This window comes from Xiphophorus couchianus, chromosome 7, assembly GCF_001444195.1.
Source record: "Xiphophorus couchianus chromosome 7, X_couchianus-1.0, whole genome shotgun sequence".
NCBI classification, from domain to species: domain Eukaryota; kingdom Metazoa; phylum Chordata; class Actinopteri; order Cyprinodontiformes; family Poeciliidae; genus Xiphophorus; species Xiphophorus couchianus.
The window spans coordinates 17,603,023-17,630,833 of record NC_040234.1 but is presented as its reverse complement, the minus strand read 5'-3'; the positions used below and the strand labels follow the sequence as shown (position 1 = coordinate 17,630,833).

The 27,811-nt window shown below is 37.1% G+C and overlaps 1 protein-coding gene across 1 annotated transcript; it reads right to left on the bottom strand.

Annotated features, from left to right (window-relative positions):
• Positions 1-1,284: 1,284 nt before the first annotated feature.
• On the bottom strand, positions 1,285-21,884 carry rbms1b (RNA binding motif, single stranded interacting protein 1b). Its single transcript, XM_028023024.1, has 13 exons — positions 21,540-21,884; positions 17,730-17,905; positions 14,390-14,448; positions 12,709-12,800; positions 9,094-9,251; positions 7,160-7,233; positions 6,514-6,629; positions 5,706-5,755; positions 5,514-5,601; positions 5,203-5,253; positions 4,508-4,618; positions 3,582-3,662; positions 1,285-3,511 (listed from the first exon to the last, which is right to left on the bottom strand). The coding sequence occupies exons 1-13, from the start codon at positions 21,588-21,590 to the stop codon at positions 3,440-3,442; spliced, it is 1,179 nt and encodes a 392-aa protein (XP_027878825.1). The 5' UTR covers positions 21,591-21,884; the 3' UTR covers positions 1,285-3,439.
• Positions 21,885-27,811: the final 5,927 nt, after the last annotated feature.

Genomic DNA, 27,811 nt, shown 5'->3' with positions numbered 1-27,811 from the left:
GTCCAGGCCACGCATGTTGTCACCAATCAAATGTGACAGTGTTGATAAAGTACTTACCAGGTCTTCACCTTCTGGGTTGAAAGCAAAGGGGATCATAAACATTTTTATTCAATTTCAACATGCAAGCTGGTTTAGATTTTGCTCAAAGAATGGGTTTGTTGAATTTCTTTAACTTATCAAGACAAAGCTGAGTTCAGCTTCTGATTAATACCTGAAGACTACATTTAAAAGGCACATTCTATCCTATTCCTTTTATACCAAAAGGCCCTCACAATTGATACATTTTTAGCCACCTGCAGAACATCTTCTAAGTAATTCTCTTTGTGATAAAGTCTGAATAACGTAATGTGCCAGGTAGATTAAAGACTCTCATTTTTTTTTATTTGGAAAAAATTGAGGATGAGATGACGTTAGACAGCTGCCACACTAACAGAAATGGTAACAGGTGTCTTTTTTTCTTCCAGTTTTATTTTTTACTTAGCATATTTAATAAAAATATTAAATTAAATTTTAAAAAACTCTTAAATTATGATATATTTTTGAACTATTATTTAAGACTAGAGCTTTGCATTCTAAGTTTGGCTCAAAAAGATCAAAAACTTAGTATCTTAAGCAAAATAAATAAAGAGATAGATACTATATTTTGAATTTCTGTCACATTCCTCTCCTCTCAAATTAATGTATGGTATAATGTACTAACTGATTCATGCACATTTGCAAAAATTAATGGGGCTTATCAGTGCTATAAAATCAGACAAAATTAAAAGCAAATTTGTTTTTTTTTATTCATAAAAGTTCAAAAACATTAACAGGAGACACAATGGGCAACAATCTAAAGGAAGAAAAAAGAACTTGTTGCCATGAACAAACTTAGTAAAACAAAAACAAAGAAATTCATTCATACATGTTACCTTTGGTAATAGTGGCACAAATAAAAAGCAACCTTTAAACAGCTCTATGAAAATCTCATATTTCCTCAATCTGTCTGTACAAAACTCTTCATAAGTTAGAACAATTTCATATAACTTAATGAATGTTCAATAAGGTGGTTACTAATATGAGCTTTTTTCTCTTAAGCACCTCTTTAGCTCTTAACCCAGACTATGGCACTTGATTCAGATACCACTAGCAGCATAAACCTCACTAAGACAGTATTACTCCTCAGATCTTAGGCATTACATAGAAATCTCAAGTATAACCATAGTTGGCCCTTGACATCTATTTTAAATACCAGCAAATTACAGGGGAAAACACTCCTTTATATTAAAAAAGACAAAAGTTGTTTTTTTTTTTACCACCACAATACTTTGTTTCTGTAGGTCTCAAAGAATTTCTAATGTCCTTGAGAATTACACACCAAAATAAAGATGCCTACAAAAGCCTTGAAAAAAATTGTCGCATTGAACTCTTGATGATCCCAAGAAGTTACTCTGCTGCAGTTCCCAAACGGTAAGGTGTAGGAACGTCTCCACCCTTGTTTTTTTTTTTTTCCTAATTCCAGATTTTAAACTTCATTATTCCTCTAGGTGTAAATGTGAGAATGTAGCTACATTTTATTAATAATTTCCAGTTATTTATAAACAATAAGAGAAATTCACCATAATTTAACTGGCTTGTCTTTCCCATTGTGATGAATTGCTGAAAGAAGTTGCAAAAAATAGTCTGCCTGAGAGAAACACTCATCACAAACTTATTAAGAGTTCTCAGTCACACTGAGGGAAGTCAATAATTCTGGCAGTGGCAATGTTGTTTAAAATGTTTTTTTTAAAAATCAGTGTCAGAATATATCACTGCAAAAAAGGAGTAATTTATTCAAAGGAGATATTACACACTTTTACCAGGAGCAGCAAGAATGGTGGACTGTCCCAGATCAACCCTAGGACTCTATCTGTTGTTGCAGTTTTCCCCTTTTTTGACTATAACTTTGCATTATTCAAAAATAACGGAGGCAAAAGTAAAAATCTGCAGCCAGCTCCTGAGGGTGGCGTTTGGTCTGGAAGGACGGGCTGGACCTGCTAACCCGACCGAATACAGAGGAGAAAACAAACTCTGAGGTAGATAACTGGTCCGGCAGGTGACCAGCTCAAATCACAGACTTATAGGAGGAAACCTTAAGCAGAACACTCGCTTAAATCCACTGTTTAGTTTTTGTCTTTAAATCCAACCCTTTCGTTTTAAAGCACAATGTTGTGTTTATTTTAATTGCAGCTGTTTTTTTTCTTATAATGAAACATTTTCTAGTTATTTCTGTAATGAAAGCTCTGTGTGGCACTTACTGGTACACTAATTCATGTTCATAAAGGTCCAAACTCTTAACACGACAACTAAATGTGAAAAAAGGCACAGAGTCCAAACTGCACTCTATTTTGTTGAAGCCCTAAAACCCTGGTTAAAGAGACAAATGTTACAGTCTTTGATGAAAGAAAACTAACCTTAAAAGTGCCAAGTTTGTTTCCTGACAGAGAGTGAGGCCTTTTAAGTCTAATTTAATACCCAGATAAAATTGATGTGTAGTGGTTTTCCATAAGGCTTTGATTGTTTTTTTCCCCACAATCCTACGTCTGTGTTTTCCTTAGTTGTTTTCAATTAAATAAAAAAAAAAACATACTACCAAATTAACAATTAATATCACCTAAAAAACTAAAAAATAAAATAAAATAATGAGCAAAGTAGATTTGTTCTGTTCAAATTTTTACCCTGACAAGTTTAATTTAAATTACCCTAAAATACAATGATTTTAAAAAAGTGGGAAAATGTGATGGTACATCCATACAAATGTAAGGCCTCAAGCTAAAAAAATAAATATTAATTTCAATAATATAATTACATATAGTCAGTTGATTCAAGCCATTTGTTTGGCCATTTTTTTCTACTTCCCCATTTGGGCTTAAGTGGGAAGAGCACTTTATTATATTTTCATAATTAAAATGTTTCGTGCTGTTCATCTCTCCACATCTACAGCTCCATTTTTCTCTTGGTAGCTGTGTCAAAGCGATGTAGGAAAATGTAATGACAAGTTATTTCAAAGAGAAGAAAACACTGAACACTTCAGTTTAGCAATACTCACACAGCAAGCACAAAACATTTTCAAAATGTCTGCCAGAAAAATAGGGAAAAATCGAAAAAGAAAAAAATCCCAACAACAAAATACATATTTACAACCTTTGACTTTGCACAAGTGGTCACAAGATTCTCGTGCATATTGTGAGAAACTGCTGTAAAAAAAAAAAAAAAAAAAAAAAACTTTTTTGTATGAAAATAAAACTCTTTTTTTTTTTAATAGAATATGAATCATTTGTTGATCTCAGAGAAACTCTGAAATCATATCAAGAAAAAACCCCCTCTTATTTAACGAAACATGTGAAAAACAGTTAAAAGTTCCTTAGCGTCCACTGGATTTATAGATAGTTTTTGTTGTTGTCCAAACACTAGCAGGCCGCTACTTGGTCTGATGGTAGGAATAAGGGGAGTGACTGCCAGATGAGTCCACTTGAGCCTGGACACCATTTTCCTGGAAGAGAGCATGATATCAATCTAAGCCTTGACTTTTTGTCTTAAATAAGAAAATTGCATTAACTCACCTCAGCAGGGGCAGCTGCAGTCTGCATGTGCGCGTACTGCGGGATATATGCTCCTTGCATAGCTGTGTTGGCGGCCATGAACTGCAAGAGAAAAGAAGCAGATAAACATGCAGAATATATTCTTGGTTTAAATGGACCAACAGCAGTCAGTGAGCCCAAAAACTATTTTGTAGGGCCTTAAGATTTTTGTGATCTGGAAAACGTGACCAGATTTGTGAAACTGGACGTTTCTTCACAATATACTTCCATGCAAAATATGATATTACCACAGAATGTGGCCACTTGTGGACAACCCCCCAAGAAAGGTAATTCTGTAAAAAACAGGAACTTTGTGTCGTACATCAGAACCACTAGGGACTAAAAATATCAATCTGTTCGACATTAGGTTTTATGCATCATAAAATGAATACAGTTCAAGTTTACTCCCTAATCTATTCTTACCAGGCAAGGTGTGCTGCCGTATTTTACAGTGCCCACACTTTGCACAAAATAAGTAAGAGCCATATATAACTATTTTTTTTCCTTGTGGTTTTGCAGCAACAATGTCATCCTGGGCAGGGAATAATACTGCACATATATGGAACAGCCTCTAAACACAGGCAGAATGTTATTGAAGACAAAGTAATACTGATGAGAACATACATTCATATTTGAAGAAAACTAATTGTTTTGGGCCCTATTTCTAGGAACTTCAAATGTCTGCAGGTTTTACCTAAGTTTATTTTCAGTTTCTTTCAGTTCGCTTTATTTAGTGTGTTTACTAAATGCACTTTATTTAAAGGACAGGAAGATCATGAAACCATGTTTAAGCTAAAATATCTTATAAAGGTAGAGTTTTAAATACAGTGAGGGTTCACAAAACAAACATTTGTTGCAAGCATGTTTAGTAGAAAGGGGTTCCCAAGGTATTCGAACCCATCTCTCACCGTTCCTGTACCGCCCATAGACAGGTGACCCATCTGCTGAGTGAGCGGGGCCATCATTGAAGTAGGCTGCAGTGACACAGATGGGTCTATAGATGGCGATATCACTGCACCCTGCAATAACAGAAGATAGAAGAGGAAGGTGTACAAATTCACAAAATGCCATAAAAGGACAAGTTTAATCTATATCTAAAAGACAAGCCTCGACTATAATGACTAACCTGTCATGAAAAATCCTCTCATATATTGTTTTAACACTGCACGTCACATCTGAGTTTTGTAGGAGTGAATACACGAAAATGGAATCTGGGTTCTCCCATGCCTGCAGCTGACAGCTATCTGTGAGCATCTTGGCTGGCCTGATGCCTTAGACAGTGTTTTCTCATCTGCTGGCTAATTACCAAAACTGGAAAAAGGCTCTTCTCTCAATTTAGAGCCATCTGTTGTAAAATATTAAGCATCTGTCATTAAATGCACTTATTTATCAAGACTCTCCAAAGGAAGTTGTTTTCACATTCCTGCACAGACGGTTTAGTCTTTTAGCTTCACCTTGTGCATAATCTTCCGTGTCTGTTTACAGAGAAATGTTTCGGTTCTGCTACATCCACAGAGGGAGATGCTTCAGGAGAGTGATCGGGAGAATGGTAAAGAACAGAGAAAACTGACACATAGAATGCATGGAGATGTGTTGCTCTTACAGGGTGCTGCATGATGTAGTGTTGATGGGACATCCAGGAGGGATTTTGCACCTGGAAAATTACACACCCAGTAAACACATCGTAACAGTAAATAAATAAATATGTGATGTGCTTACAACACATCACAAAAGTAAATAAACAAACATGTGATGTGATTACATGTCACTGTAAACAATATGGAAGGATATGAGGTCACATTGTTCAATGTCTCACACCTGATCCACTCACACTGAAGTTGCCAAAATAGCTTCTGTAATAAAAATGTTGATCAAGAACTGCAAGTATTATTAACGAAAGGGAAAGACCCGAACCTGATATGTTGAAACTGGAGACATGAACGGAGACATGGATGTCTGAGCTATCATCCTGCTAGAAATACTGTATGGAGCTGGAAAAAATCTGTGAGCAGAGAATTGAGAAAATGTTTTCTGAAATGGTAAGGCGGGCATTAGTCGGTTGTGATAATTGCAACGGTACTGGTGTGTGTTTTAAAGTAGCTTTACCCATTTTGCATAGCAGCTGCGCTGGGGTCATATGTCAGCGTCATTCCAGCCTGAGACAAAAGACATTCCAAGATTAGCACATTCACACTAGCTTGTAGCAACGAAAATGGTTCCTACAGAAATTCGCCTTTCAGAATTCAAGGCTTTAACTAAATAAAAAATATTCATACTTAAATGTTCTATTCCATATTTATCCCAACCTGAAAATTACTTAAATCAAAGTCCAACACCAAGTTCCTCTGAAGAAAGCATCAACATTTGTGAATTTACAGTATTCAAACATGAGAAGTGGTGGCCTTTAGTGCAGATGGCTGAACCAGTCAGGAGCCTGTTGGTATAGTTAATAGCCTTCAATAATAGAAGGCCAAAATAACACTTAGATCAAAAGATGTTAAAGAACTGTCCTGAGTCAGGCAGTCTAGCAGGAATGAGAACAGTAAAAGCAAACGCCTGCTGACTGGGCTGAACGCATATTACCGGAAATGTGACTTGTTTGACTACATGCCTTTGGTTAATCGGACTTACCAGATATGTAAAGGTTACATACTGAGGCCAGGAACAAGATTTGGTTATCAGAGCCTCATAAATTCTTTGCATTTGCATGGAGGTAAATGGCTACTGTGGCGAACATTAAACTAAAGCTACAAAATTACACTCTTAAGTTTGTCCTTTTTAAGAGGTTTTCAAGCTGTTTTAATAAACACTCATTCTTAAAGCTGGCTCATGTGATATGTATTTTTTCTATTATTCATAACGCAACATCTCACCATTTTAGCTTTGCCCATTATGTTTTCTGGGCCCCACTCACCAATCTAGAATCCATGTCCCTCCCCCAGCCTCGACCATTCTGGCCAAATTTATGATGATTTTGTCTCTTTTTCTGTCCTCCATCAGCAAACTTGCACAGCAGAGGTTCAGATGCCGCTAAAGAAAGAGAGATGTAGAGGACATATTGTGAGAGAACTGTTTTTAAAAACACAACATGTTGGTGTCAGTCCTTTCTATTCAGCCTTTTAACCCATGAAGCAAGGGATTGCAGTTTTATTAAGCAGCCTGGGAACTTATACATTTAATTTAGCAGCTGTGGAGCTGTAATCCCCTCCCCTTCCTGAAGGAGGCTAGGCCAGCAAAGACTATTTCGGTCTAATAATCCAATTAAAAAGCTTAGAGAGGGAGTGGTAGCTGCTTTCACTCTTGTCTTTGGTCTGCCACTCCAAGCTGAGTGCTTATGAGCTCTTCACCACCAGACTCTCTGACTCCTTTTGGATGCATTAATCATGTGACTTAACCACGTGGTTCCCCTGACATTCATTCCACCCATTTAGACGGCACAGACTATAACTATGGCAGATGAAACCTTCTTTACTTTTAGATACATTTTTAACAGCATGACATCTAAACTATAACATTTACTACCAGTCCAAGTGTGAAATGATCCTTTATTAACTTCTTACCACCTGTTGGTGTTTTGATGAACTTTCCATTAAAGTGAGAAATGACTGCTTCACATTTTTCAGTTGACTCCATCCTGCGCATAAAGAAGACAAACAGACCATAACCATATCAGCAAATAACTCCAGCAACAAGAGCAACTCAGGTGCTTTCCTGAACCAGCTTCCTGTGCAGCTTGGTGGAAGTGCCGCTGCACCATAAAAGATTTTATCGGTCTTGTCCCTACAGTGCAAACCGTAACTTGTGGAGGGCAGAAACGCATAGTCTTACATATTTTATCCAAACACACCTATAGGAACACACCCAGGTACACACCATTCCACCCAACAACACCCAATGAGTTTTGCTTTTGCAGTTGTAATGTAGGCTTTGTCTGCGAGGGCATTCAAATGTCAGGTTGTACAAGTACGACTGGTGGAAACCAGAAATTACAGACAGTAATTAAATCTTACACTCATTCTGAAACAATTCTTAGTGAGTTTCTATCTGTACACGCATGTAAGGCACCTCGTCATTTGTCAAAATTTTACTGTCTTTTTTCCAGTATTTTTTTTCTTGATAATTACTACATTACTTTAAACTTTAAAACAGCTAACTGCCTTAATAGCTGACTTTATATCAGTGAGTGGTATAGTTTGAGGTAAGTTAAGATTAATACAAAATTCTCCTGGTCTTGTTTTCTGCTTTAAAGTTTTGTGAAGGCGAGACTCCTACTTGTCTCTTTTCCTGGTTCAAGATCTGCATCTGCTGCACTGATCTCTTCCTGTTTACTGGTAAAAGAACTTCTGACCTTAAAAAAATGTCAAATATATTAGGTGGAAATTCTGAGATGCAAATCAAGTGATGGAAAAAGAATCCGTAATGAAGATAGATACAGTGCCCTGCTGAAGCATTTACAACCTTTAAGTAATTTTTTCAGGATACAAAAACACATTTCAATGTATTTTGTTGCTAATATTTGCTGCAAATCAACACAAGGTAAAGAAAAAGTGTGCAGTGAAGAAAAATAAATTGTTTTCAAAATATTATACATATAAAGATCTGAAAAGTGTGGCTTGCATCTGAATTTAGCACACCTGGCCTGGCCTATCTTGTGTGTTCCTTGGTCAACATGATGCTGTTTATTCCCTACTGTTCTCTAAAAAACTTCTCAGGTTTTCAGAAAACAGCTGGATTTTACTGGGATCAAATACACAAATTCTGTGACTTCTGAATACAATCTTCTGGATTTTAATTTGGGGCATAAGATAAAACGGGGATGGATATATATATATACAGTACAGACCAAATGTTTGGACACACCTTCTCATTGAATTCAATTAGAAAGTGTGTCCAAACTTTTGGTCTGTACTGTGTGTGTGTGTGTGTGTGTATATATATATATATATATATATATATATATATATATATATATATATATATATATATATATATATATATATATATATATATATAGGGCTGCACAGTGGCGCAGTTGGTAGCACTGTTGCCTTGCAGCAAGAAGGTCCTGGGTTCGATTCCCGGCCGGGGTCTTTCTGCATGGAGTTTGCATGTTCTCCCTGTGCATGCGTGGGTTCTCTCCGGGTACTCCGGCTTCCTCCCACAGTCCAAAAACATGACTGTTAGGTTAATTGGTCTATCTGAATTCTCCCTAGGTGTGTGTTTGTGTGTGAATGGTTGTTTGTCCTGTATGTCTTTGTGTTGCCCTGCGACAGACTGGCGACCTGTCCAGGGTGTACCCCGCCTCCCGCCTGGAACGTAGCTGGAGATAGGCACCAGCAACCCTCCCGACCCCATTAGGGACAAGGGTGCACAGAAAATGGATGGATGGATGGATATATATATACAGTATATAGACACCAAACCTTTCTGACATGTTTGCAGGAGCTATGTTTACATTTAACATATAATATTAGACAGACAACAAGAATCCAACCTGGCAAAGCCCACTCCTCTGCTGACTCCGCTGGGGTCCCTCAAAATGCGCGTGGATATAACTTGGCCAAAATGTTTCAACATATTCTCCAGCTCCTGCTCGTCCATAGACAAAGGCAAGTTGGAGATGTATAGGTTTGTTGGGTCCTGTTCCTGTTGCTGCATGATGACAAAAGAGGGAAAATTAAAGTCACTAAAATAAAGTGTGTAAAACTGGTATTAATGATGTGTTAGACAACAGGTCATAAAATGAGAATTGAATCAAATTTGAAAGATTTTACATTTAATTTACTTCTCCGTTTGGGGTATTTCATGTGTTGATCATCTTAAGCTGTTCCCAGTTTTAATTGGGATAGGGGGGAGAAGTGGGGTGGAGGGTTATGTAAGAAATGTCACTGGGCAAGGAGATCTGTACATGCAGCCCACTGTGGCACGAGGTTTTGTTCAGCTGACTTCCTGCTGTGTTTTAACACAGTCAGCAGAAACTTGAGACACAGCCATGAGCCCTTGTGTAGAAGTCAAGTCATTAATATTCATCAGTGACACTTGGATTTGGACAGGATTGTTTTTTTTAATCACAAAATAAACATAATAGAAAACTACATTAGAAATGTGAAGTAACTAACAAGTTTGATCGGAAGAATTAGTCACTAAAAGCATGACATTTGTGATTCTCTATATGTTTGTAGACACACATACAAATGGTTCATTGAAAAAATATAACACCAATACCCTAAAACTATTAATTCAAGCTGTCACCTGACTAAACCATGTAATCACTAATTAATTGTAGATTTTTTTCAAATGTTCTTAAGTGTACCGCAACAGAACGGTTTTTATGTTTAAAATATTCTTATAATCATTGGGGATGGACAAATATACTTCTTTTATGCAAATGTATGTTTATTATAATTGCATCAACATGCCAGAAGTACTCTTATGCAGAATATCCTCAAGCAAGATAAATTCATTTTACCTATCATGGAGGAAAACTAACAGATTTTACAAATGATTACAAAAAAGAAACAGAGTCCAAAGACTGATATCTGACATTGAGGAGTATGACAGAATTGGGCCTTATCCTATAAAGTGCTGCTAGAAGAATACTTATCATGCTGTTTTCCCATGTTGCGTTTGTTTGATGCAAACCCCTAATAAAAACAGAAAGGTCTGACTTTTCAAAAAAAAAAAAACTGACCTGTATAATTATGACACGTTTTGTTTTCCTGAGGAAGATTCATTAGGAGGAGCTTATTAAAAGCAGAAATCCTTAATTAACTTATGCACTGGTGTGCTGTGGTTGCGTTGGACCCAAATGCAGAAAGACAGAGGCAGCAAATGGATGAAGAATGTTTAATAAAAAAAAAAATAGATAAACAAAAATCACAGGGAGTCAGAGCAAAATCCAGGTAAAATCAATAGCCAGGAATTAACAGTGATATGACAGGAGCCAGCAGTGAGGAGTGACAGCAGAAGTGCTTAAATACTGAAAGAGCGAATGCTGGAACAATGGACAGGGGCTGATTAGCTAACTGACTGCAGGTGTGAGGGCAGAGAGCAGAAGGCAGACTGAGGTGAGAGAGAGGGAGAAAAAGAGAGCGAGTGGCACAGCGGGCGAGGGAGAGTACAAAGGGGACTAGGAAATAAATCTAACATTAAAGAATGAGTAGACATAAGGAACATAAAACTAGAATAACTTGGAATAACTAGACACAAGAACTAAATAGAACAGCGATTGTCTTAGTTATTCTACTAGCCATTTCTAGAATCACTAAGAAAGTTCTAATTAAAGTAAAACTGATAAAGGCTGATCTAGTGAAAGAAAGAGACTAAGGAACAGAACAACAATGAAACTGGAATCAATAGAATCCCTTTTGAAGCAGGACAGATGTAACAGACTGACAGTTTCTTATGTCTTTGTTTCTTTTGTATTTATTATTTTTCATTTGTTCATACAAGTTCAGTGTTGCTTCGGTAGTGAACAATTGCATGATAAATTATTTTTGTCTATAACAGTAAAATAATTCCTGTGTTCTTCCCGTTTCTCTCCCTTTCAGCCATAACTGAGCAGAGCCGACAGCTGCTCTGAGTGCTCTCAAACAGGACAAAACGGTGCCAAGTAGGAGGAGAAACAATTTTTTAAAGAAAAGGTAGATTAGGCTCATAGAAAAACAGCTGAACCAGAAAAGGGATTAATAATCCACTGCAGTGCAGGCGAGGTCCAAAAAGTACAGAACCCTGTGCGTTTATTGAAAGTAAAAAATTGCCAACATTGAAACAAATTGGCCTTAATTAAGGAATTAACATTGACAGTACTATTAATACAACCTAGATTTACCTACATAAAACCTCCATGGGGAAACTGGTGAATCTTCAAAAACAGAAAGGTAATTTTTTCCCCCTTTGCTCCTGGAAACCAACTTTCAGAAAGACATAAGCTTGAAACGCAATCTTTTTCTAAGTGCTACCAACTAACAGCAGCACTCTTCAACATAGAAGTTGTTACTGTGGGAAGGAAAGGTTAGCTGTATTCAGTGTTACTGACATTTTTGGAAATGAGGTCAGAGAGTGCAAAATACAAGGGAAATTATTGAAAAGAAAACTATTTTCTATAGAGATATCCAGGATGATATTTTAGGCTGCTACAACAGAGAGCTAAACTACAGTGGATATTTGTTAAACGCGACAGATATTATCCTAGGTGTAGACACTACATGGACGGACTCACAGACACTAACTACCTACATCTGAAATAGTAACACTACTGAAGGATGACTTGTTAGATCAAAATATCATCCAGGACAAGCTCAAATGTTATATATTTAATATAGATTATTTTTCATGTTAAAATTTAAACAATGACGTCCCATGTAACTTGAGAGATCTACAGAGGGCGAAATGAGGTTATTTTTTGGTTAGTGCTATGAAGGGAACTCATTTCCCCCTACTAGTTCCTGTTGCTATAAACACAAATATATTTACTTCCTATTCTGCTTTCAGAAGTTCAAAGGTTCTGTTAGAGCTCTTTGCAAGTTCTGATTTTATAGCCTTTTAATCCCACTTTGTCATTAATATAATTTAAAATCTTTGAAAAACACACAAAAACTAAAATTTTTGTCATATTTTTACTTTTTGTCTGAAATCCTCCTCACATTCAGGCTAGAACAACTCCACAACTAGAACATATTTAGATACACAGAGAAGAGTGACAACACAGTTCAAGAGTTTTCGACTGTCTTGCTGCCAGTGTATCAGACTAACTCTCAAAATCTATGCTGAAACATGTCAGCTGCAATAAATGTGGAACTTATTTGGGTTTTCAAAGGGATAACTGTCCATGTCTTAATAAAGATAGCCCTCAGCAAATTAAATACAGCTGCTAAGTCATGCAACACATGCACAAATAACACAGTACATCATTTCCCTTCATGGTTCAGCTCTGACACCATGATGACAAGTTTAAAGAGAAACCGTTTGAGCACAGGACATACAGAGCATACAGTTGAGAAATCATGTGCTGCTGTTTTTCCCCACAGAGAGTCCCTGATCGTGTGGAGGACAGCAGCATTACTGTGTCTATGTCAGATACCTAGATTAGTCTGCCAAAAGCTCTTACCTTGGCCATCTGAGCCTGGACACCAGAAGTCTTTAGGGCAGCCACGGCCTTCTGGGCTGCAGCAGGACTATCAAAGTCCACAAAACCGTATCCTGAGGGGATCAGCAGTTAGGGTGGTGTTAAATTTCCATTTTTTATTGCAAATGTCCTGCAAAATGTTCCCAGATATTTAAAATTTTGTCATGACACAAACCTCAATGTATTTTATTGCAATTCTCTGTAAAAGGTTAAAACAAAGTAGGATGTGAATCCTAAAAATTGGAAGTATACACAATTTTCCTACTTTTATATATAAAAAAATATATAGAAGGTGTATTCTGCAGGATATTTAGCTCTTTTCCCTCAGATATATTCATATAAAATCCAGTGTAACCAACTGCTTTCAGAAGTATTAGTATCACTTGTAAATAGATAGCTTTTAAGAAGCAATACATTTTATGCAATGTGCTATGCATGGTGGAAAATTAACACTTTGAACACACCGATCTCACAGTGAAACAAGGTAGTGACAGCATCATGCAGAGGGGATGCTTTTCATAGACAAACAAGCTGTTCAAAGTTGATGGGTTATTTGATGGAGCTAAAAACTGGATGAATAGTGGCTGCAAAAGATTTGAGAGTGGGGATGGAAGTTCACCTTCCAGCAGGACAACGGGCTTATATACATTCAGGTGGAGCCCCAATGGAAAGGCATATTCATGACTTAGAATTCCCCAGTGAAAGCACAAATCACAACTCAACTGAGATTCTGAAGCAAGATCTGAAAATTTCCGTTCCCAGACACGTTTCATCCAGTTTGACTGTGGTTGAGCTATTACAGATAGAAGAATGACCAAATATTTCGTTCTCTGTCTCTCTCGCTATATACTTATGTATTTTTATAAACAAACACACACACGCCCCCTTATACCCCAGCTGTGTGTGAGTGTGTGTGACCCTGTTGTGTTCATTTGGTTGAAAGAAAAAAACAGCTGAGGATGCAGATACTGCTGGCTCAGGTCAGCTCTTTGTCCCGTGGGGTACAAACAGGGTGCACCTACACGCTTTGTCTTCCTCTGCATTTGTTATATTTAACCTTAATAAAAATCAATTGTGAGAAATGCACTCCCAGCTTAGACAGAGGTCAGACTATTTCAAAGCGCTTTACTCAAAAGTTTTGTTTTGGTTAATACAAAGTCTTGAAAGCTATTACCATAGTGGGGAATTTAGGTAAATTAAAAGCCACACTAATTTACTAAGATATTTCTAATGTGTATAAAAAAGTCTAATAATGCAAATTTCTGCTAAAAGCCATTGGGTGCCGATTGCCTATATAATCCCAAGGAAGACTGACAAAGCAATCACTATGTAATTTTTAGTTTGCCTAGCAATCTACCAGAACTGGACAAAGACCAACCATGCCACTCAGCAGGAAGAAGGAAATGTGGTCAATTCTTCCCAGGAAGCAGGCAACAACCGTAATCCACACACACCAGAGCTGTGTTCGAAAATAACTTGAGCTGGTAGGCAGCATTAACAGCTTGGTAGTCTGTTTCCTGAACCGGCCACATCACCTAAAACCACAGCCCTGATGCTCTGGTAAATTCCTCACATTGGGTATCTATAATGTTGGGGACTTCAAAGAAAGTCAATTTATATTTTCTTTGAGAAGAAAAAAAGGAACAATTAAAACTTCACACACCTTTGCACTCGTTTGTAGTTTTGTCCAAGATGGCTTTGGTTGATACTATTTTGCCGTACCTAAAAAAGGAGGAATAGAAATGAGGCCTTTAGTTACCAGGCCCATACACCAGAAGCAGACAGTTATATAAAACTCACACAGAGGGAGGATTGAGCAACAATCCATGACATCACTGCAAAAATATGAGAAACAGGAAGTGGTTTCCATGTGGTGCTGAAAACCCCAGCATGTGTGCAAAACACTAATCTCAACTTGTCCCTTTTTTTCTCATGCCAAACTACACCGATCTTATCTAGCTTCTTCAAACAAAACCTCTGTCAGTCAGAGCCGGCTTACTTTGGTATCATCCTGGTAAAGCCCCTGCACTTTGGGGTGATCAAAGACTATTTTATGCCACAGTTTCAAAACTGTTATTGGCTGCATGCAGAACAAAGGAGGGTATTGATGATACCATCTAAAGGAGCACCAATGTCATTTTAAGGATATTTTATGCATGATGCAGCCACTGATTAGCATTTCTTTTAGTAAACTTTATAATGTAAGTGATACTCATAGAACATGCTTTGTACAACAGCTTTTCAGAGCTCACAAGGTACGTCAAAGACTTTAATCTCAAAAGATAACATATTTTAGGTTGTAGATTAAAATGTCAAAAAAGATTAGGGTAATCTAAAGAGAAAGTCTGCCTTTTGTCTTAAAACAGATGCAGTTGCTGCTGATAGGAGACACAATGCACTCAGCAATCAGTTAGAAGGACACTTTAGCAAATAATCATAGTGGATCCAAACCAGGTGAAAGAGCATGAACTGCTGACCTTTCTGTCTTGTGAACTACAATCTCCTAACTTATAATGGCAGTATGTTTGCCATTGCAGTGCCCTAAACAGAATATTGCAGTACATTTATGTGTAGGGTACATAACATTGTTTTGACATCGCTTCAGATTTACTATCTACAATAAGATAAACTTAAAAGAATCTAAGTAGAAACGCTTTATAAAGTCTAATATTTTTTGCTTACATACAATAATAACCCTAAACTGAAATTGATGTTTACTTTGAAACTTCTCTCCTACATTGAGCAGATTTGGAGATCGGCTCAGCACTGACATATCTTCTTTGTTTCCTGTTTCCTGTCAAATTCAAATGTAAGGTAAATCTAATGCCATCTATTCCCCTTTTTAAATGTAAACAGGGGCTTATTAGCCTTAAAAAACACACTTTCTAATGTGTCCTTTTTCTCTACATTAGTTCCCAAGTACAAATCAGACAAGATCACCGTAAACCTGTTTTGCAGAGAATCGCAACACTGACTTATCTGCGGTTATTGCTCATTGTTTAAGTTCTATCCAACCTCAACTTTTGTCATTTCTTCCGACATTGATTGAAATTTTGCTATTGAAAAGACCTCCTCGTTAGGTACCACTTTTCATCTTTGGTAATTGCCAAACACCAAACAGAGGTGATTGAGATTGACACTTCCTTTTATTTCAAAATAAATAAATAAAAGGAGTCTCAACGTCCTTTAATTTCAAAAATATTTGCAGGCCACCACAGTCATCTCTGATTTTACTCATTCAATAATTACTCATTCTAATTTCTGTCAGCTTTTGTTCACTTCCACCCAACTTTATCTGTTTTTCTTTTTAATAGTGATGTTACGTGATGTGCCGAGGCTTCGAGGCGTGTGTCGAGTAACGGAGGGGGCGTTTCCGTAAAGCGCGTATCGAGGCTTGCTTCATTTAGGGGAGGAGCCGAAAACGATGACGTCCGAAGCCTCGCTGCCCGGCTGTACCACGTGACTGCTTCGGGAAGTGGCTCAGAGTTTGGCGCGGGGTTTGACAGCTTTAGAAACCCCACAGGCTCCATTCAAAATGTGGGTTGTTGTAGGCAAGTTGCGGTCAGTTGAGAGAGTGGATAGAGTTTTGATAGTTTGGATAGCAAAGTTTGGATAGTGGTTATTTAATTTGAGACAGTTAGTTTGGTGTTTGGAGAGTTTAGGAGAGAGATAGATAGAAAGGAGATTTAGGAGCGCGAGGACAGGATAGGAGTAGGATGGAGCTGGCGAGAAAGAGGAGGATTTCCCCTATGTGGGAACATTTCGATTTGACAAGCCCTAACAAGGTAAGGTGAACTGAACATTTGCAGATGCATTAGGTTTGCTTATGAGAAACTGTATTTTTCACTGTTTCTTATTTTCTGTAAAGGTGAGGTGTTTATTGTGCTCCAAGGAGTTGGGGTACAATAATAACACCTCATCCATGTAGTGTCAAAAAAGAGAAATCGTTTGAAACCAAAAACTGTGGAGAAATTGTTGTTTCTTAATAAAAATGCATGAAATCATCCAAGTTACACAAGCATTAGCCTATTCACTACCCCCTCCCTAGTTCCACAAGCACTTTCACTGTCCTCTGCCTGATTAAGCCCATGCCATTTTTCTAGAGTCACAGAAAAACATTATTACACAACATGCCATATCACATGACACTACTATTTTGGGAATAATTACACACAGAGAATACATTCAAACAATATTTTATTATACACATATGTGTATACATAATTTATGTAGACAAATGATTTCGTCCTACACCTTTTGTGACGTCATTCCCAAGAGCCATAATAGACAAAAATTCAATGCATCACACGTGTTAAGATACAGCTGGCTGTGATTATACACCTGCCCAGTAGGTGGTTTCGTGTGCACATGAAGCATCAAGAAATGAACCCTTTCTCGAACCAGTTGGCTCATGTGGTTCAATGCCTCATGAGGCTTCATCTCACCATCACTACTTTTTAACAGCATCAGTTGCAGCACGTTTTGACAATGGCAGATTTTAAAACGGTTTCTGTGAAAATGACGACAGTGTGGTCTAAGTTTATTTTGAAATGCCTTTATGAACTTAGATAGACTAATCCAACATTGCAGAATTAGCTCAGTTATAATAGTATCATTTGGTAAGAGAAGGTTGACTGAACATACCAACTCCAATTGAAGTTACTTTTGTTTTAAGCATATAGAGACCCATCAGCTTCAACACATCTCAACAATAGAACCTGGGACATATTTAAAAAGCTTTCTGTGGAAAAGGCTACAATTTATTATAAATGTTAGTTGGTGTTCTTACTATAGTGCTCTACAATACATTTTAACATCTGTGCACTTCACAATCCTCACAGAAAAGCTAATACATCTACCATTTAACCTTTTCACTTTCTTCCATTTCTACCAATTTATGTCAATAAGTGACAACCACTGCAAATTGAAGCTGGCTTAGGAAGAAAAAGAAAATCAATAACTAATCAATGAGAGCTAACAGAGAGAGGAAGTGTAGTACTCACGGCTGACAGAGTTTGACCAGGTCATGGTCTGTGGTTGAAGGGGACAAGCCTCGGATGTAGAGGTTTGTTTTGCTGAGATGTTCCCAGCCTCCTGAACTACTGCTGCTGTTGTTGGTGCTGCTGTTGGTGCTTGGGCTGGGTGGAGCCATGGGGTGGGACAATGAGGCAACAGGTGGCTGAAGAGTGAAAACATACAATAACAGCTCGACGTTTAATCCGCATAAAAAAAGCAACTGTGCTGTACATTTAGGTGATAAATACAGTGAGAGATTTACCAAGGTTAAAATGAGAATATTACGTTACTCAGTTGCTGTTCTACTGTAGCAGATATGGAAAAGATAAAAATCACTGTGGCTCCGGAGCCACAAGTATTTGTACAACCGAAGAACACTTAAAGTGCTAGCAGTGTAAATTTTTAAAAACTGGAAACAATTTGCTTTTTTTTTTTTAAATAAAATTCTCCAGGATTATCAACATGCCTTATGCACCTTTTTTTTTATTTTTGCAAAAGTTTTATGTTTTTCTCTATTTTAAAACCTATACATTAAATGGTGAGGGTTTTTATTACAACAAATTTCCTACACTAGATATGCATCAAAATTATAAGTTGTCATTTTTCTGATGGTAATGAAACATATAATTTGCTAAATTAATTTTATTTAGGTAAACTGAGGGGAAAAAATGGTTCTTTGCATTGTAAGGTTTGCAGACCCCTGCGTTAGAGTAAAGCTAGGTAATGTTTCAGTGAGCAGAAATGCTCAGAGCGGTTCTGATCACACCTCTGTAGTCACAGAACAGGTCCACAGGATCCTGCAGCACATATAAAAGTGTTACACTAACTTCTCAATGCAGGTTCAAATAGTTGCTTATTGAGAATGGCTGACTTTTCTCCTTTATTTTAGAGCTAGACTGCTTTATAGTTTTTAATCTCAGAATATTTGAGTTAAAAAAGCAACTGTTGAAAGCAATCTTTAATATACAGTGCATAATAAATATACATAACCATTTTTCTCATTGCCCGACAACAAATCACACTAAATTCTTTTTGTTCTAGGTCAAATAGGATGATATAAATATTTTTAATCATCTGACAAAATGGTAGAAAATTGTGAGAAATCAATTTTATACTTCAGTTAAATGGAGGCACACCTGACAATGTGTTAAGGAAATATCCCAAACACACTGCTTTGCTGTGTGACATTATTAAAGAAAATCAAATAGGAGCATATGGATATCAGAAAGAGATTTTCTTTTGTTCAGCTATGCACAAGTATAAACAGCATGAGAATCTCCAACCATCATACTGTTCAAAAAGAAAGATGGCTTCTGTGTCCCAGAGAACAAAAGAACTTGTGAAGATGTTGGCAGAAACTGGCAAGACTGATATTCGCATTTTATTTCACATTTTAGTTCAGTACTAGTTGAAAGGCCATTCAATGAAGAAGAAAACCATCACTCAAAGAGTAAAATGAAAAGTCAAATTACTCTCAGTGGTAAAAACCTTAATATTTGGAGACATGTCCTGTGATTTGATTAAACTAAAATTGAAGTGTTTAACCATAGTGACTAGTATATTTATTAGTATATTTTGCTGCTGGAGCCACTGGGGCAATTCACAAAATGGAATCATGAGGAAAGAACCTAATATGGAAATACTGACGCAACCTCTCAAGACGTCAACCTAAAGGTTAGAGGGAAGAAAGTGTTTTGAAACGGTAACTATAAAACGGTGATCTCAGTCCCATAGAAAATATGTGTGCAGAGCTGAAAAGAAGTAGTGAAAACAAGGTGGCCTTCAAACCTGTCCCCATTCTTTGCCAGTTGTGTCGGGAAGAAGAATGGGGCAAATTCCAACAAAACTTTGTGTCTAGCTTGTAACGAGATATATAGTATAAAAGTCAATTCTAACAAATATTGAGAAAATGCAAGTAAACTGTCCATATGAAGAAAGCAACAGAAAAATTCTGCCCATCATTCTGGCACTTACCACGTCAAAATAATTTGAGTCATGCTAAAACAGGAAATGTTTAGTCTGATTTAATGTCAGACAATGACGAACCATAGACAAGAGTGTCTTTATATACTATGTATCTAAATATCTGGTTTCAGCTGTATACATCAAGATTTTTTCAAAGTCTCCGGAATGTATTTTGGGCATTTCTTCCATTCAGATGAGAGGGCTATAATTGCACAACTTTGTCCTTTCTGTTTACAAAATCCAGATGTCCTAGTCTGGCGGAACTTTTTGCCTTTAGGGATCTGTCCTCCTCCTTACTATCTGATACTGATTATCTCCAACCCTACAACCCCCACCATTCTCTGAGGAATCCCAAGCCGAGAGGAAGCTCATGGAATCCCATGCATGAGGTGGGGACTTGGGTTTGAGCAACAGCCCAGAGGACCTTTTATTGTGACTGACTGGTCAATTGCCTCACATGCCTTTGAGCATGAAACAAGCCTGACAAACTAATGTCTTATGAATGTTCCCAGTTCAACTGTGGAAATACTCATTGGTTGTTATGAGTAACAATGATGCTGCATGCTTTAAATCTTCATCAGAAGTTGTTAAATATAGTCATAAGGCTAATTATTGTAAAAATCACAACATATTTTCTTAGTCTATTCAATAAAATCCAGCACATCAAAATGCTAAATAAAGCTGAACATCATGGGATATTGAGTATATTGTGTCCTGACAATGCAATTAACTGCACATTAAAAAAACAACCTAAAGCAAAAAATCCTTGTTGAACGTTTCTTATGTATGTTTTTGTATATGGCCTATTGTGAAAGCAGCCTTAGCGAGCTGTAGATATATCAACAGACACTAAATAACCAAAATAAATGTGTGGAATTAAAGCAGTACTAAAGTATCTAAAAGAGACACTACACAGTTACGGCTGTTACACAGTTTATAGCAAATGTACAAATACCCAAGCCAAAGCAGTCGTAAAAGGGAGGAACCGAAGAAACCTGAGCCTTATTTTTCCCTGCCTGTGATTCGGGAATTACAACATCCCCTTTTCCTGTGAAACTGCAAGGGAATTTTTGTTTTCATACAGCTGCCAGACAGCTCAGAAGCAGCAGTGCTTGGATGGCGGTGGTGGTGGGAGGGAGAGGATGGCATCTTATCAGCCAGCTCCAGACCAGCAGGGCCGTCATGGGCTCGCCGGAAATATACACAGGGTTTCCAGTAACAGGCCTCGCCCATGAAGCTCCAGCCACCGGATAAAACACCCTGAGCAATGCAGAGTATATGCGTCCAATAAAAACATCTTAAAGAAACAAAAGGAAACTGGAGAACATGAGTTTATTAGTCGTGTGCACAGTGTGAGATAATAACCAATGGAGATAATATGAATGTATGATTTGTAATGTATGATTTGTACAATGTAAACATCTGGAAACAATAGATTTTAAAGAAACGTATGCCTTAGTTATACCAACTAGTCGAAAGTATGATTATTTATGCATTTTAAAGAGTTAATTTGCTCTAAAGAAATGCCAAACAAATTAAATGATGAGAGGCTTTTAGAGACTGGTGTTTTACGTAACTATGTGCCCCGACTGTTTGTGTCCCGTATCCTGGTCTACTGCCAGAGAAAATGGGATTTTCATTATTCGTAGTTCATGTCAAATGATTAGCAAGAACACAACGCAGCAATTACAATTAACCACCGTCCACCAATACGACTTTAAAGCTCCTAATTAGAGCTCTCAAATTGCGAGACTAATTTTGCGACTTTAACTTAGAGGCAGTTTAGAGGAGTCGGGAGTTTCTTATTAAAAAGGCAGACTGAGTGCGCTTACCTGTTTGCGATACGGAGTCCTTAGTGGGTTTCCAGTATTTGCAAAAATCATTCTCAGTCTGAACAAGGAGTTACTTTTAGTTACGTTTAGTTAGCAAAAATGCACCAAACTCCACTTTTGAGTTGAATATTGGTTGAAAAAAAGAAAATGCGTCCTCTCTAGTCCGCTAAAGGAGACGAAAATAAGTTTTTGTCCATACTTGCTGTATACATGTCCCTGTTGTCAAGTGTGCGGATTTTAACGAATCCCCCTCGGTAAATGATCCAAACTTCGGCCCGTGTCCTAGTAATCTCAGGCGGATTCATTGATTTGCAGTCACCGCTGTGCTGGACCGAGACGAGGCTTCCACGGTGGAAGAAACCATTTCGGTTTTTGCTGTAGGGGGGAACCTTTTGGAAAGGTAGTCTAAACATATGAGAAAATGCTATATATTTTGTGTAATCCGTGTGAGATTAGATGTTATGTTATACCAGAAATAAGAAATAAAATGTTAATACTTAATTTACTATTATTATTTGCTCAAGCTATTTCTACAAAACAGAGCTTCTACCTCTGGTGTTGTTTATTTATGGAAGGATGCATACCAATCGTTCCAATATGTCTAAGGTGGTCCTGGATTTATTTTCGTGTATTTTTTGTAATACTTTAGAAGAGTAGTGTAGTATTTGGCACCTAAAATTTAAGTTGTGTGTTTATAAATGCCCAGTTTAGTTCAATGGCATTTTGTTTAGTTATATTTATTGTCAATTTACAAGAAAGTAACCGCTTAGAGACTAAATTTTAACCCAGATTAATTCAGTTCGATCCAGTTCATTTTTATACAGTTCAATCTTATTCAGAAAAACCCAGTAACAAATACTCAAACTCTACTCATACAGTCAGACTCAGTAAATCATACAATGCCAAGCTGTGTTTCTTTTTCTTTTGTTTAAAAAAAAAAAATAGTGAACAACTTAAAACCTAAAGTTTCAGCTGGTTCACCCTAGTTCAAACCAACTTATTTCAAATTAGTTTATCTCTATGTATTGTTTTATTACAATTAATTCAAAATAAAATTCAGTTGCCAAGTTTAGTTTAACCTATTTATAAATTCACTCATTTAAATGTAGTTAATCATGCAACACCAAGAGGTCGAAGGTTATTGCTTAAGAAAATGTTCAGAACAAAAATCTGTTAGATTCAGTCATATTCAATTTAATCTACCACACATGTCAGGTTGATTGAATCCAATTTTTATCTCGGAAAGGACAGACAAGGGTAAAACTCACATTTCATAGAAAAAAAATCTCCAGTAGCACCAGACAGCTCAGAATCTGCCCTCAACTGCTTCTACAAGCTAGGGATTTAAAGTACAGGATTTAAAAGAATATGCAGGATCATTCAGAATAAACAAGAAATGTGAATAAAATGTGAATAAAATTCTTTGCATTCAGTCCTCCAGTACGTTGTTGGCCTAAAACAGCAGCACATTTAAAGGCATGACTGAGCCAGGCTTTTCTTAACTATGAACTAAATAATACCAAAATGAGGTCTTAAAAGTGGCCTTTCATAGCATTAGTAACTATTTATTTATTTGAATGTCACACATTATTTGAAAAAGTGGAAACCAAATCAAGCTGCGATACATTTTTACTTCACATTACATCCAACGTTGCTCCGCATATTAGCTCAATGCTATATTCAGCAGCTTACTATATATTGACACAGAAACTAGATAGTGAGAGCTTTTGCCTCTATCTATCCACTACTAAAAGTAAAGTAACAATTATTGCATCTGTTATTTACTTCAAATTATTTTACAATTATTAGTGACTGTGCCGTTGTTTTCTCTAATTTGTTGTGCTTTTAACTTGCCAAACTAAAACTTCCACTTCCTTATTGTTTGGGTGGAGACAAAACTATGCTGTACACAGCACAACCCCTGGAAATAGACACTTATCAGGGAAGCTGGGGAAAAATGTTATGTCGTACTTGTTTGTGAACTGGTCCTTTTTTCAGCACAGTAGAAATCTGCAGCAGAAGCAAAGAGGTTTGCTTCTGCTGCAGATTTGCCCCCTCATGGCATGACTAGGATTGATGGTTGACTCTGAGGGTAAAATAAGTGCAAGTGTTGCTTCAATGGACATGGACCATCAAATGTAATTTAACACCTCCTGATTAGAAACCCAATTTTCTTTTAGTTCCACACAAGGCCTAAGTCACATTCCTTAATCTTCTTAATTTAAGACCAGGTCAGTTGTTCTTGTGTGCATGTTATTCTGTCTCACTAAGCAATCCAACCACAAAAGTGTCATACAATAGAAGATTTGCTAAGAGCTGGCTGTAAAATAAGTCATAGAAACAGCCATTTGGAGTCCAGTGTGACATCCGTATCCATGTAATGAATACTGTGAATAGAATACACATCAGAATACACATTCTGATGTGTGGGAAGTCACTCTAAATGAAACAAAAGATCTTGTAGAGAAGTTCATTAGGCCAACCAGAGCCAATAGGTCGGGCATTAGAGGAAAGGGAGTGAGTTCTGATTCAGCATTCTGCCCAGGATGCAGAGGGTGTGGAGGGCTTAGTGTAGACAGAGAGGCGATTGAACCGCCTTTTATGAAAGCATGAAAGAAAAGGTTATCTCAAACAAGCATTTGTACCTGTATAGTAGAGCCTACCCATAAAAAAAATATTGCCAGCTGGTGACCACTTTAACAGATGTGCTTATAATAACAGACTTAGAAGCAGTGGGGAAAATATTCAAATATGCATTTGCTCCAGAGGAGATCTTTACATATGTTTACGCAAGTTAAGATTGTGCTGGGATAATTACTTAAACAGGCACACACCTGCATAATTTCAGAGATTACAAGATCAAAAATCACAAGTCAGTACACACACAAAGATACACGCACTCATACTGTCATATACACACTGGGTATTTCCAAGGGAAATAATTGTGAGGTTATTTTAAGACACTGTGCTGCTTTGCTACTTGTACTCGCTCTTCCTTGATCTCATAAAACAGCAAACAAGTATGTGAAAAAAGGGCCTTTCTCACAGTGTGTGTCAGCATTTAGGGTTGGAACCAAAATAATCATGTTCCTAGTTGATTTAACTTTTACCAATATGTTTCTCCTTAATTTGTTGGAATGGCTTAACCACAGTCCTGACTTAAATTTGATAGAGGATCTGGGGGGGAGAAGGGAAGATTATGGTGATAAAAAAAGGCGCTTGTAACTTCAAAGACATGCAAAAGATAAATGGCCAAAAAATACCTGCTTAAACATTTCAGCAATTATGAGAAGTGTGTAATATCTGTAATGCCAGACAAGGCTTTTCCCTTGATTATTGAGAAAAGTATAACTAATTTTTGGCATGCCATTTATTGTTCAAATATACTCAAACAATGAAAATTATACCCTTACTTGCATTTTGTCTAAATATCCTTCAGGACATATGAGGGCTATTTCTTATCAGAAATAAACTTCTTAGATAAATGAAAGTGGCTCTAAATCTAAATCTAGCAGGGATCTTGAGAATTTTGGGGCTTGATTCTGTAGTTCAGTCAGATCAGCACCAAAGATTTTCCCTCAGCCTCTCTCTGTTGATGAATCAAGGCAACTAGCACTAGTTGCTACAGGAAGTTGTAAATAAAAGCCTTCATGCCTGAATGCAAGAGTTCAGGAGGTTTGACCTTTACAAGTAAATTAGTGACCACCTCTTTTTTAATGCAGGAAAGGCTACCTTGAATATGTCATAAGAAGGCCTTAAGAATGGGCTCTTTGCACCTGCCGCGCTGACGTCACAACTGCATGCGCAAATGCGGCTCTCTTTTTTCCGCTTTGAGTTACCATGACAGCTAGAAAAGACAAAGTCTTATTTCAGACGCAAATAAAACAATACTATGAACATTGCTGTCTTCCTAATATAATGGGTTTTTAAGTTTTCATGGATTTCCAAGTGGTCCTGAATTAAGAAGACGGTGGCTTGTAAATATTCGTCACTACCAGTTAAAGCTAACGCTGCACAGCAAAGTTTACAGCCTTCACTTCACTCCGGATCAACTTCTTCAGCCTAAAGAAGAAGGTAAAGGAGCCTCCTGTGTTATTTCCATGGAATCACTTCTGTATTCAGCCTGAAAGAGAGTTTATGGGAACGAGAGAGCAGACCAGAGCCAGACAGCCGAGCTACTGATCCGCCTGTACACACTGCTGTAAACACCGTCCCGCTTCACAAGAAGCATGCAAAACTAATAAAGTGAAGTAACACGGAGACCTTAAGGAACACGGCCATATTTTTCTAAAAGCAACAACTTTGAACCTGAACAGTCAGCTGAACTAGAACTCAGACACCAGAGCTGCTCTACTGCTAAGCTATGGGCTTGTTGTTCCTTAGGCTTCAGAAGCAAAAAGCCTGAACCATAAAATCCCCGTTACTTGGTCTCTGACACTAACGACAATAAACGCACGTATATAGCACATTTTTACAAGAAAAATGTCTAGCATAAGCTAAAGCTAATGTTTGCCACAAAGTTTAAAGAAAGTAAAACTCACCTTCGTATCTGTGTATAAGGAGGCGAACATCTTAAAACCTTTCTCCAGCTTATTGTCGGGGCTTCGGCTCGATGTACATCATTAATTGTTACCTTGGACAAGCCCTGCAAACACCCAGTGTAAAGTGCCTTTTTCAATAGATCGGAAAAAATGGAGCCGCTTTTCCCCGAATGCGGAAGCTGAGGTGCAAAGAGCCCATAACATTTAACTCTCCACAGCTTTGTATATTTATTAAAAATTTGCCAAACATCTGGTGCAGAGAATAAAGGGCAAATATACCCAGTCAGATGGATCTCTTTATCTCACCTATGGTTGGTTATTTGTTTGTTTATAGTTATTGTGAGGTCTGAATTGAACAATGGCCAAAAATGTTCTTATTTATTTGCCCAATGCATTTTTTCTTTGCCAAGAAATAAGTAAAAGAGTTGTAATTTTGGCAATTGTCCCACACTATGTTGGTTTTATCCAATTGGAGGTCATGTTTACTTTTTAAGTATATTATTTCACAATTTCCCTGGATAAAAGTAAGAGTCTGTTTTGGATAGACAGTAAAGCTCATTATGAGTTCATAAGAAGAATCATACAATAAGTTGCAAAAAATAAAATAAGACCAAAAGGAAAGAAATAAAATTAACACTTACCTGTTCCCTTCATAACAAAGGCATTCTCAGCAATGATGCTTTCCAGTGAGGATGTTCTCTGTGGTCTTCTGTTAAAGTGTTGGTTGTGGTTAAGGCAGTTAACACTGGCAAGGTGCACTACAGTTCAAAGACAACTACAATTTCAAAATGTTCTGTTCCACTGTGATTGTGGTTTAAAGTCCTATTTAACAGATGTCAGAGAAATGGCCAGGCTGACCGAGCATATAGTGATATTTCAGCCCCTCCTCCGCCTGCTTCCGAAATATTTCTGAGTATGACACATGTGGCATTTGACAATTACTAATAAAATAATTGAACATTTTTGTTCATGTTAACTGAACTAATAATGAGTAAAATACATGGGCATTTGAATGTAATTGCTGTTTTTTTTCTGGTTTAAATAGATGCAGATGTGTTATGTAGTCTTTTAGGTTTTAGGTAAATTTCAACAATAACAACTGGGATATTTTTACTGAAAGTTATATTGTGATAATGTCATGCTGACTCAACTGTAGCAGATCAAAGTTTTGGCTGAAATTGTTATTTTCTTGTTGGAGGATGCCATTAAATCAGTAAGGTTTTATTAAATTATGCGGTAGATCATGTGAGCTTTATATCAACATTTTCTGCAAGTATTAGGGCTCAAATAGCAATGAAAAATAGACACTTGAGACCCTTGTTTTGCTTCTCTCAGTATTAGCCTATGCATATTTTAACACGAAGATAATCTTGTAAAACAAGACAAACCAAACAAATCTTTTGGAAAGCAGTTATTTTGCTTAGGATCCCATTAAAGCGACAACATAGCACTTTAAGACTGTCAGCTAAATATATAAAATCAACTGTTAAATTTATTTTGGAAATCTAAATTTTAAGGTAGATGTTTGTTTTTTAATTTGCATCTGTGATTGGGATTTCTAGGCACGTATCTGCTGATGAATTAAATCTATTTAAATTGATTCAACTTTATTAGAGAAAATGGTGGCATGTTATGTCTAAATGTCATTTTGCAAATGTCAAATGTCCCACAAGATTAATACAGACACAAAGGTAGTTCTCTCGGGATTGAAACGTCCACATTAAGCAGCTC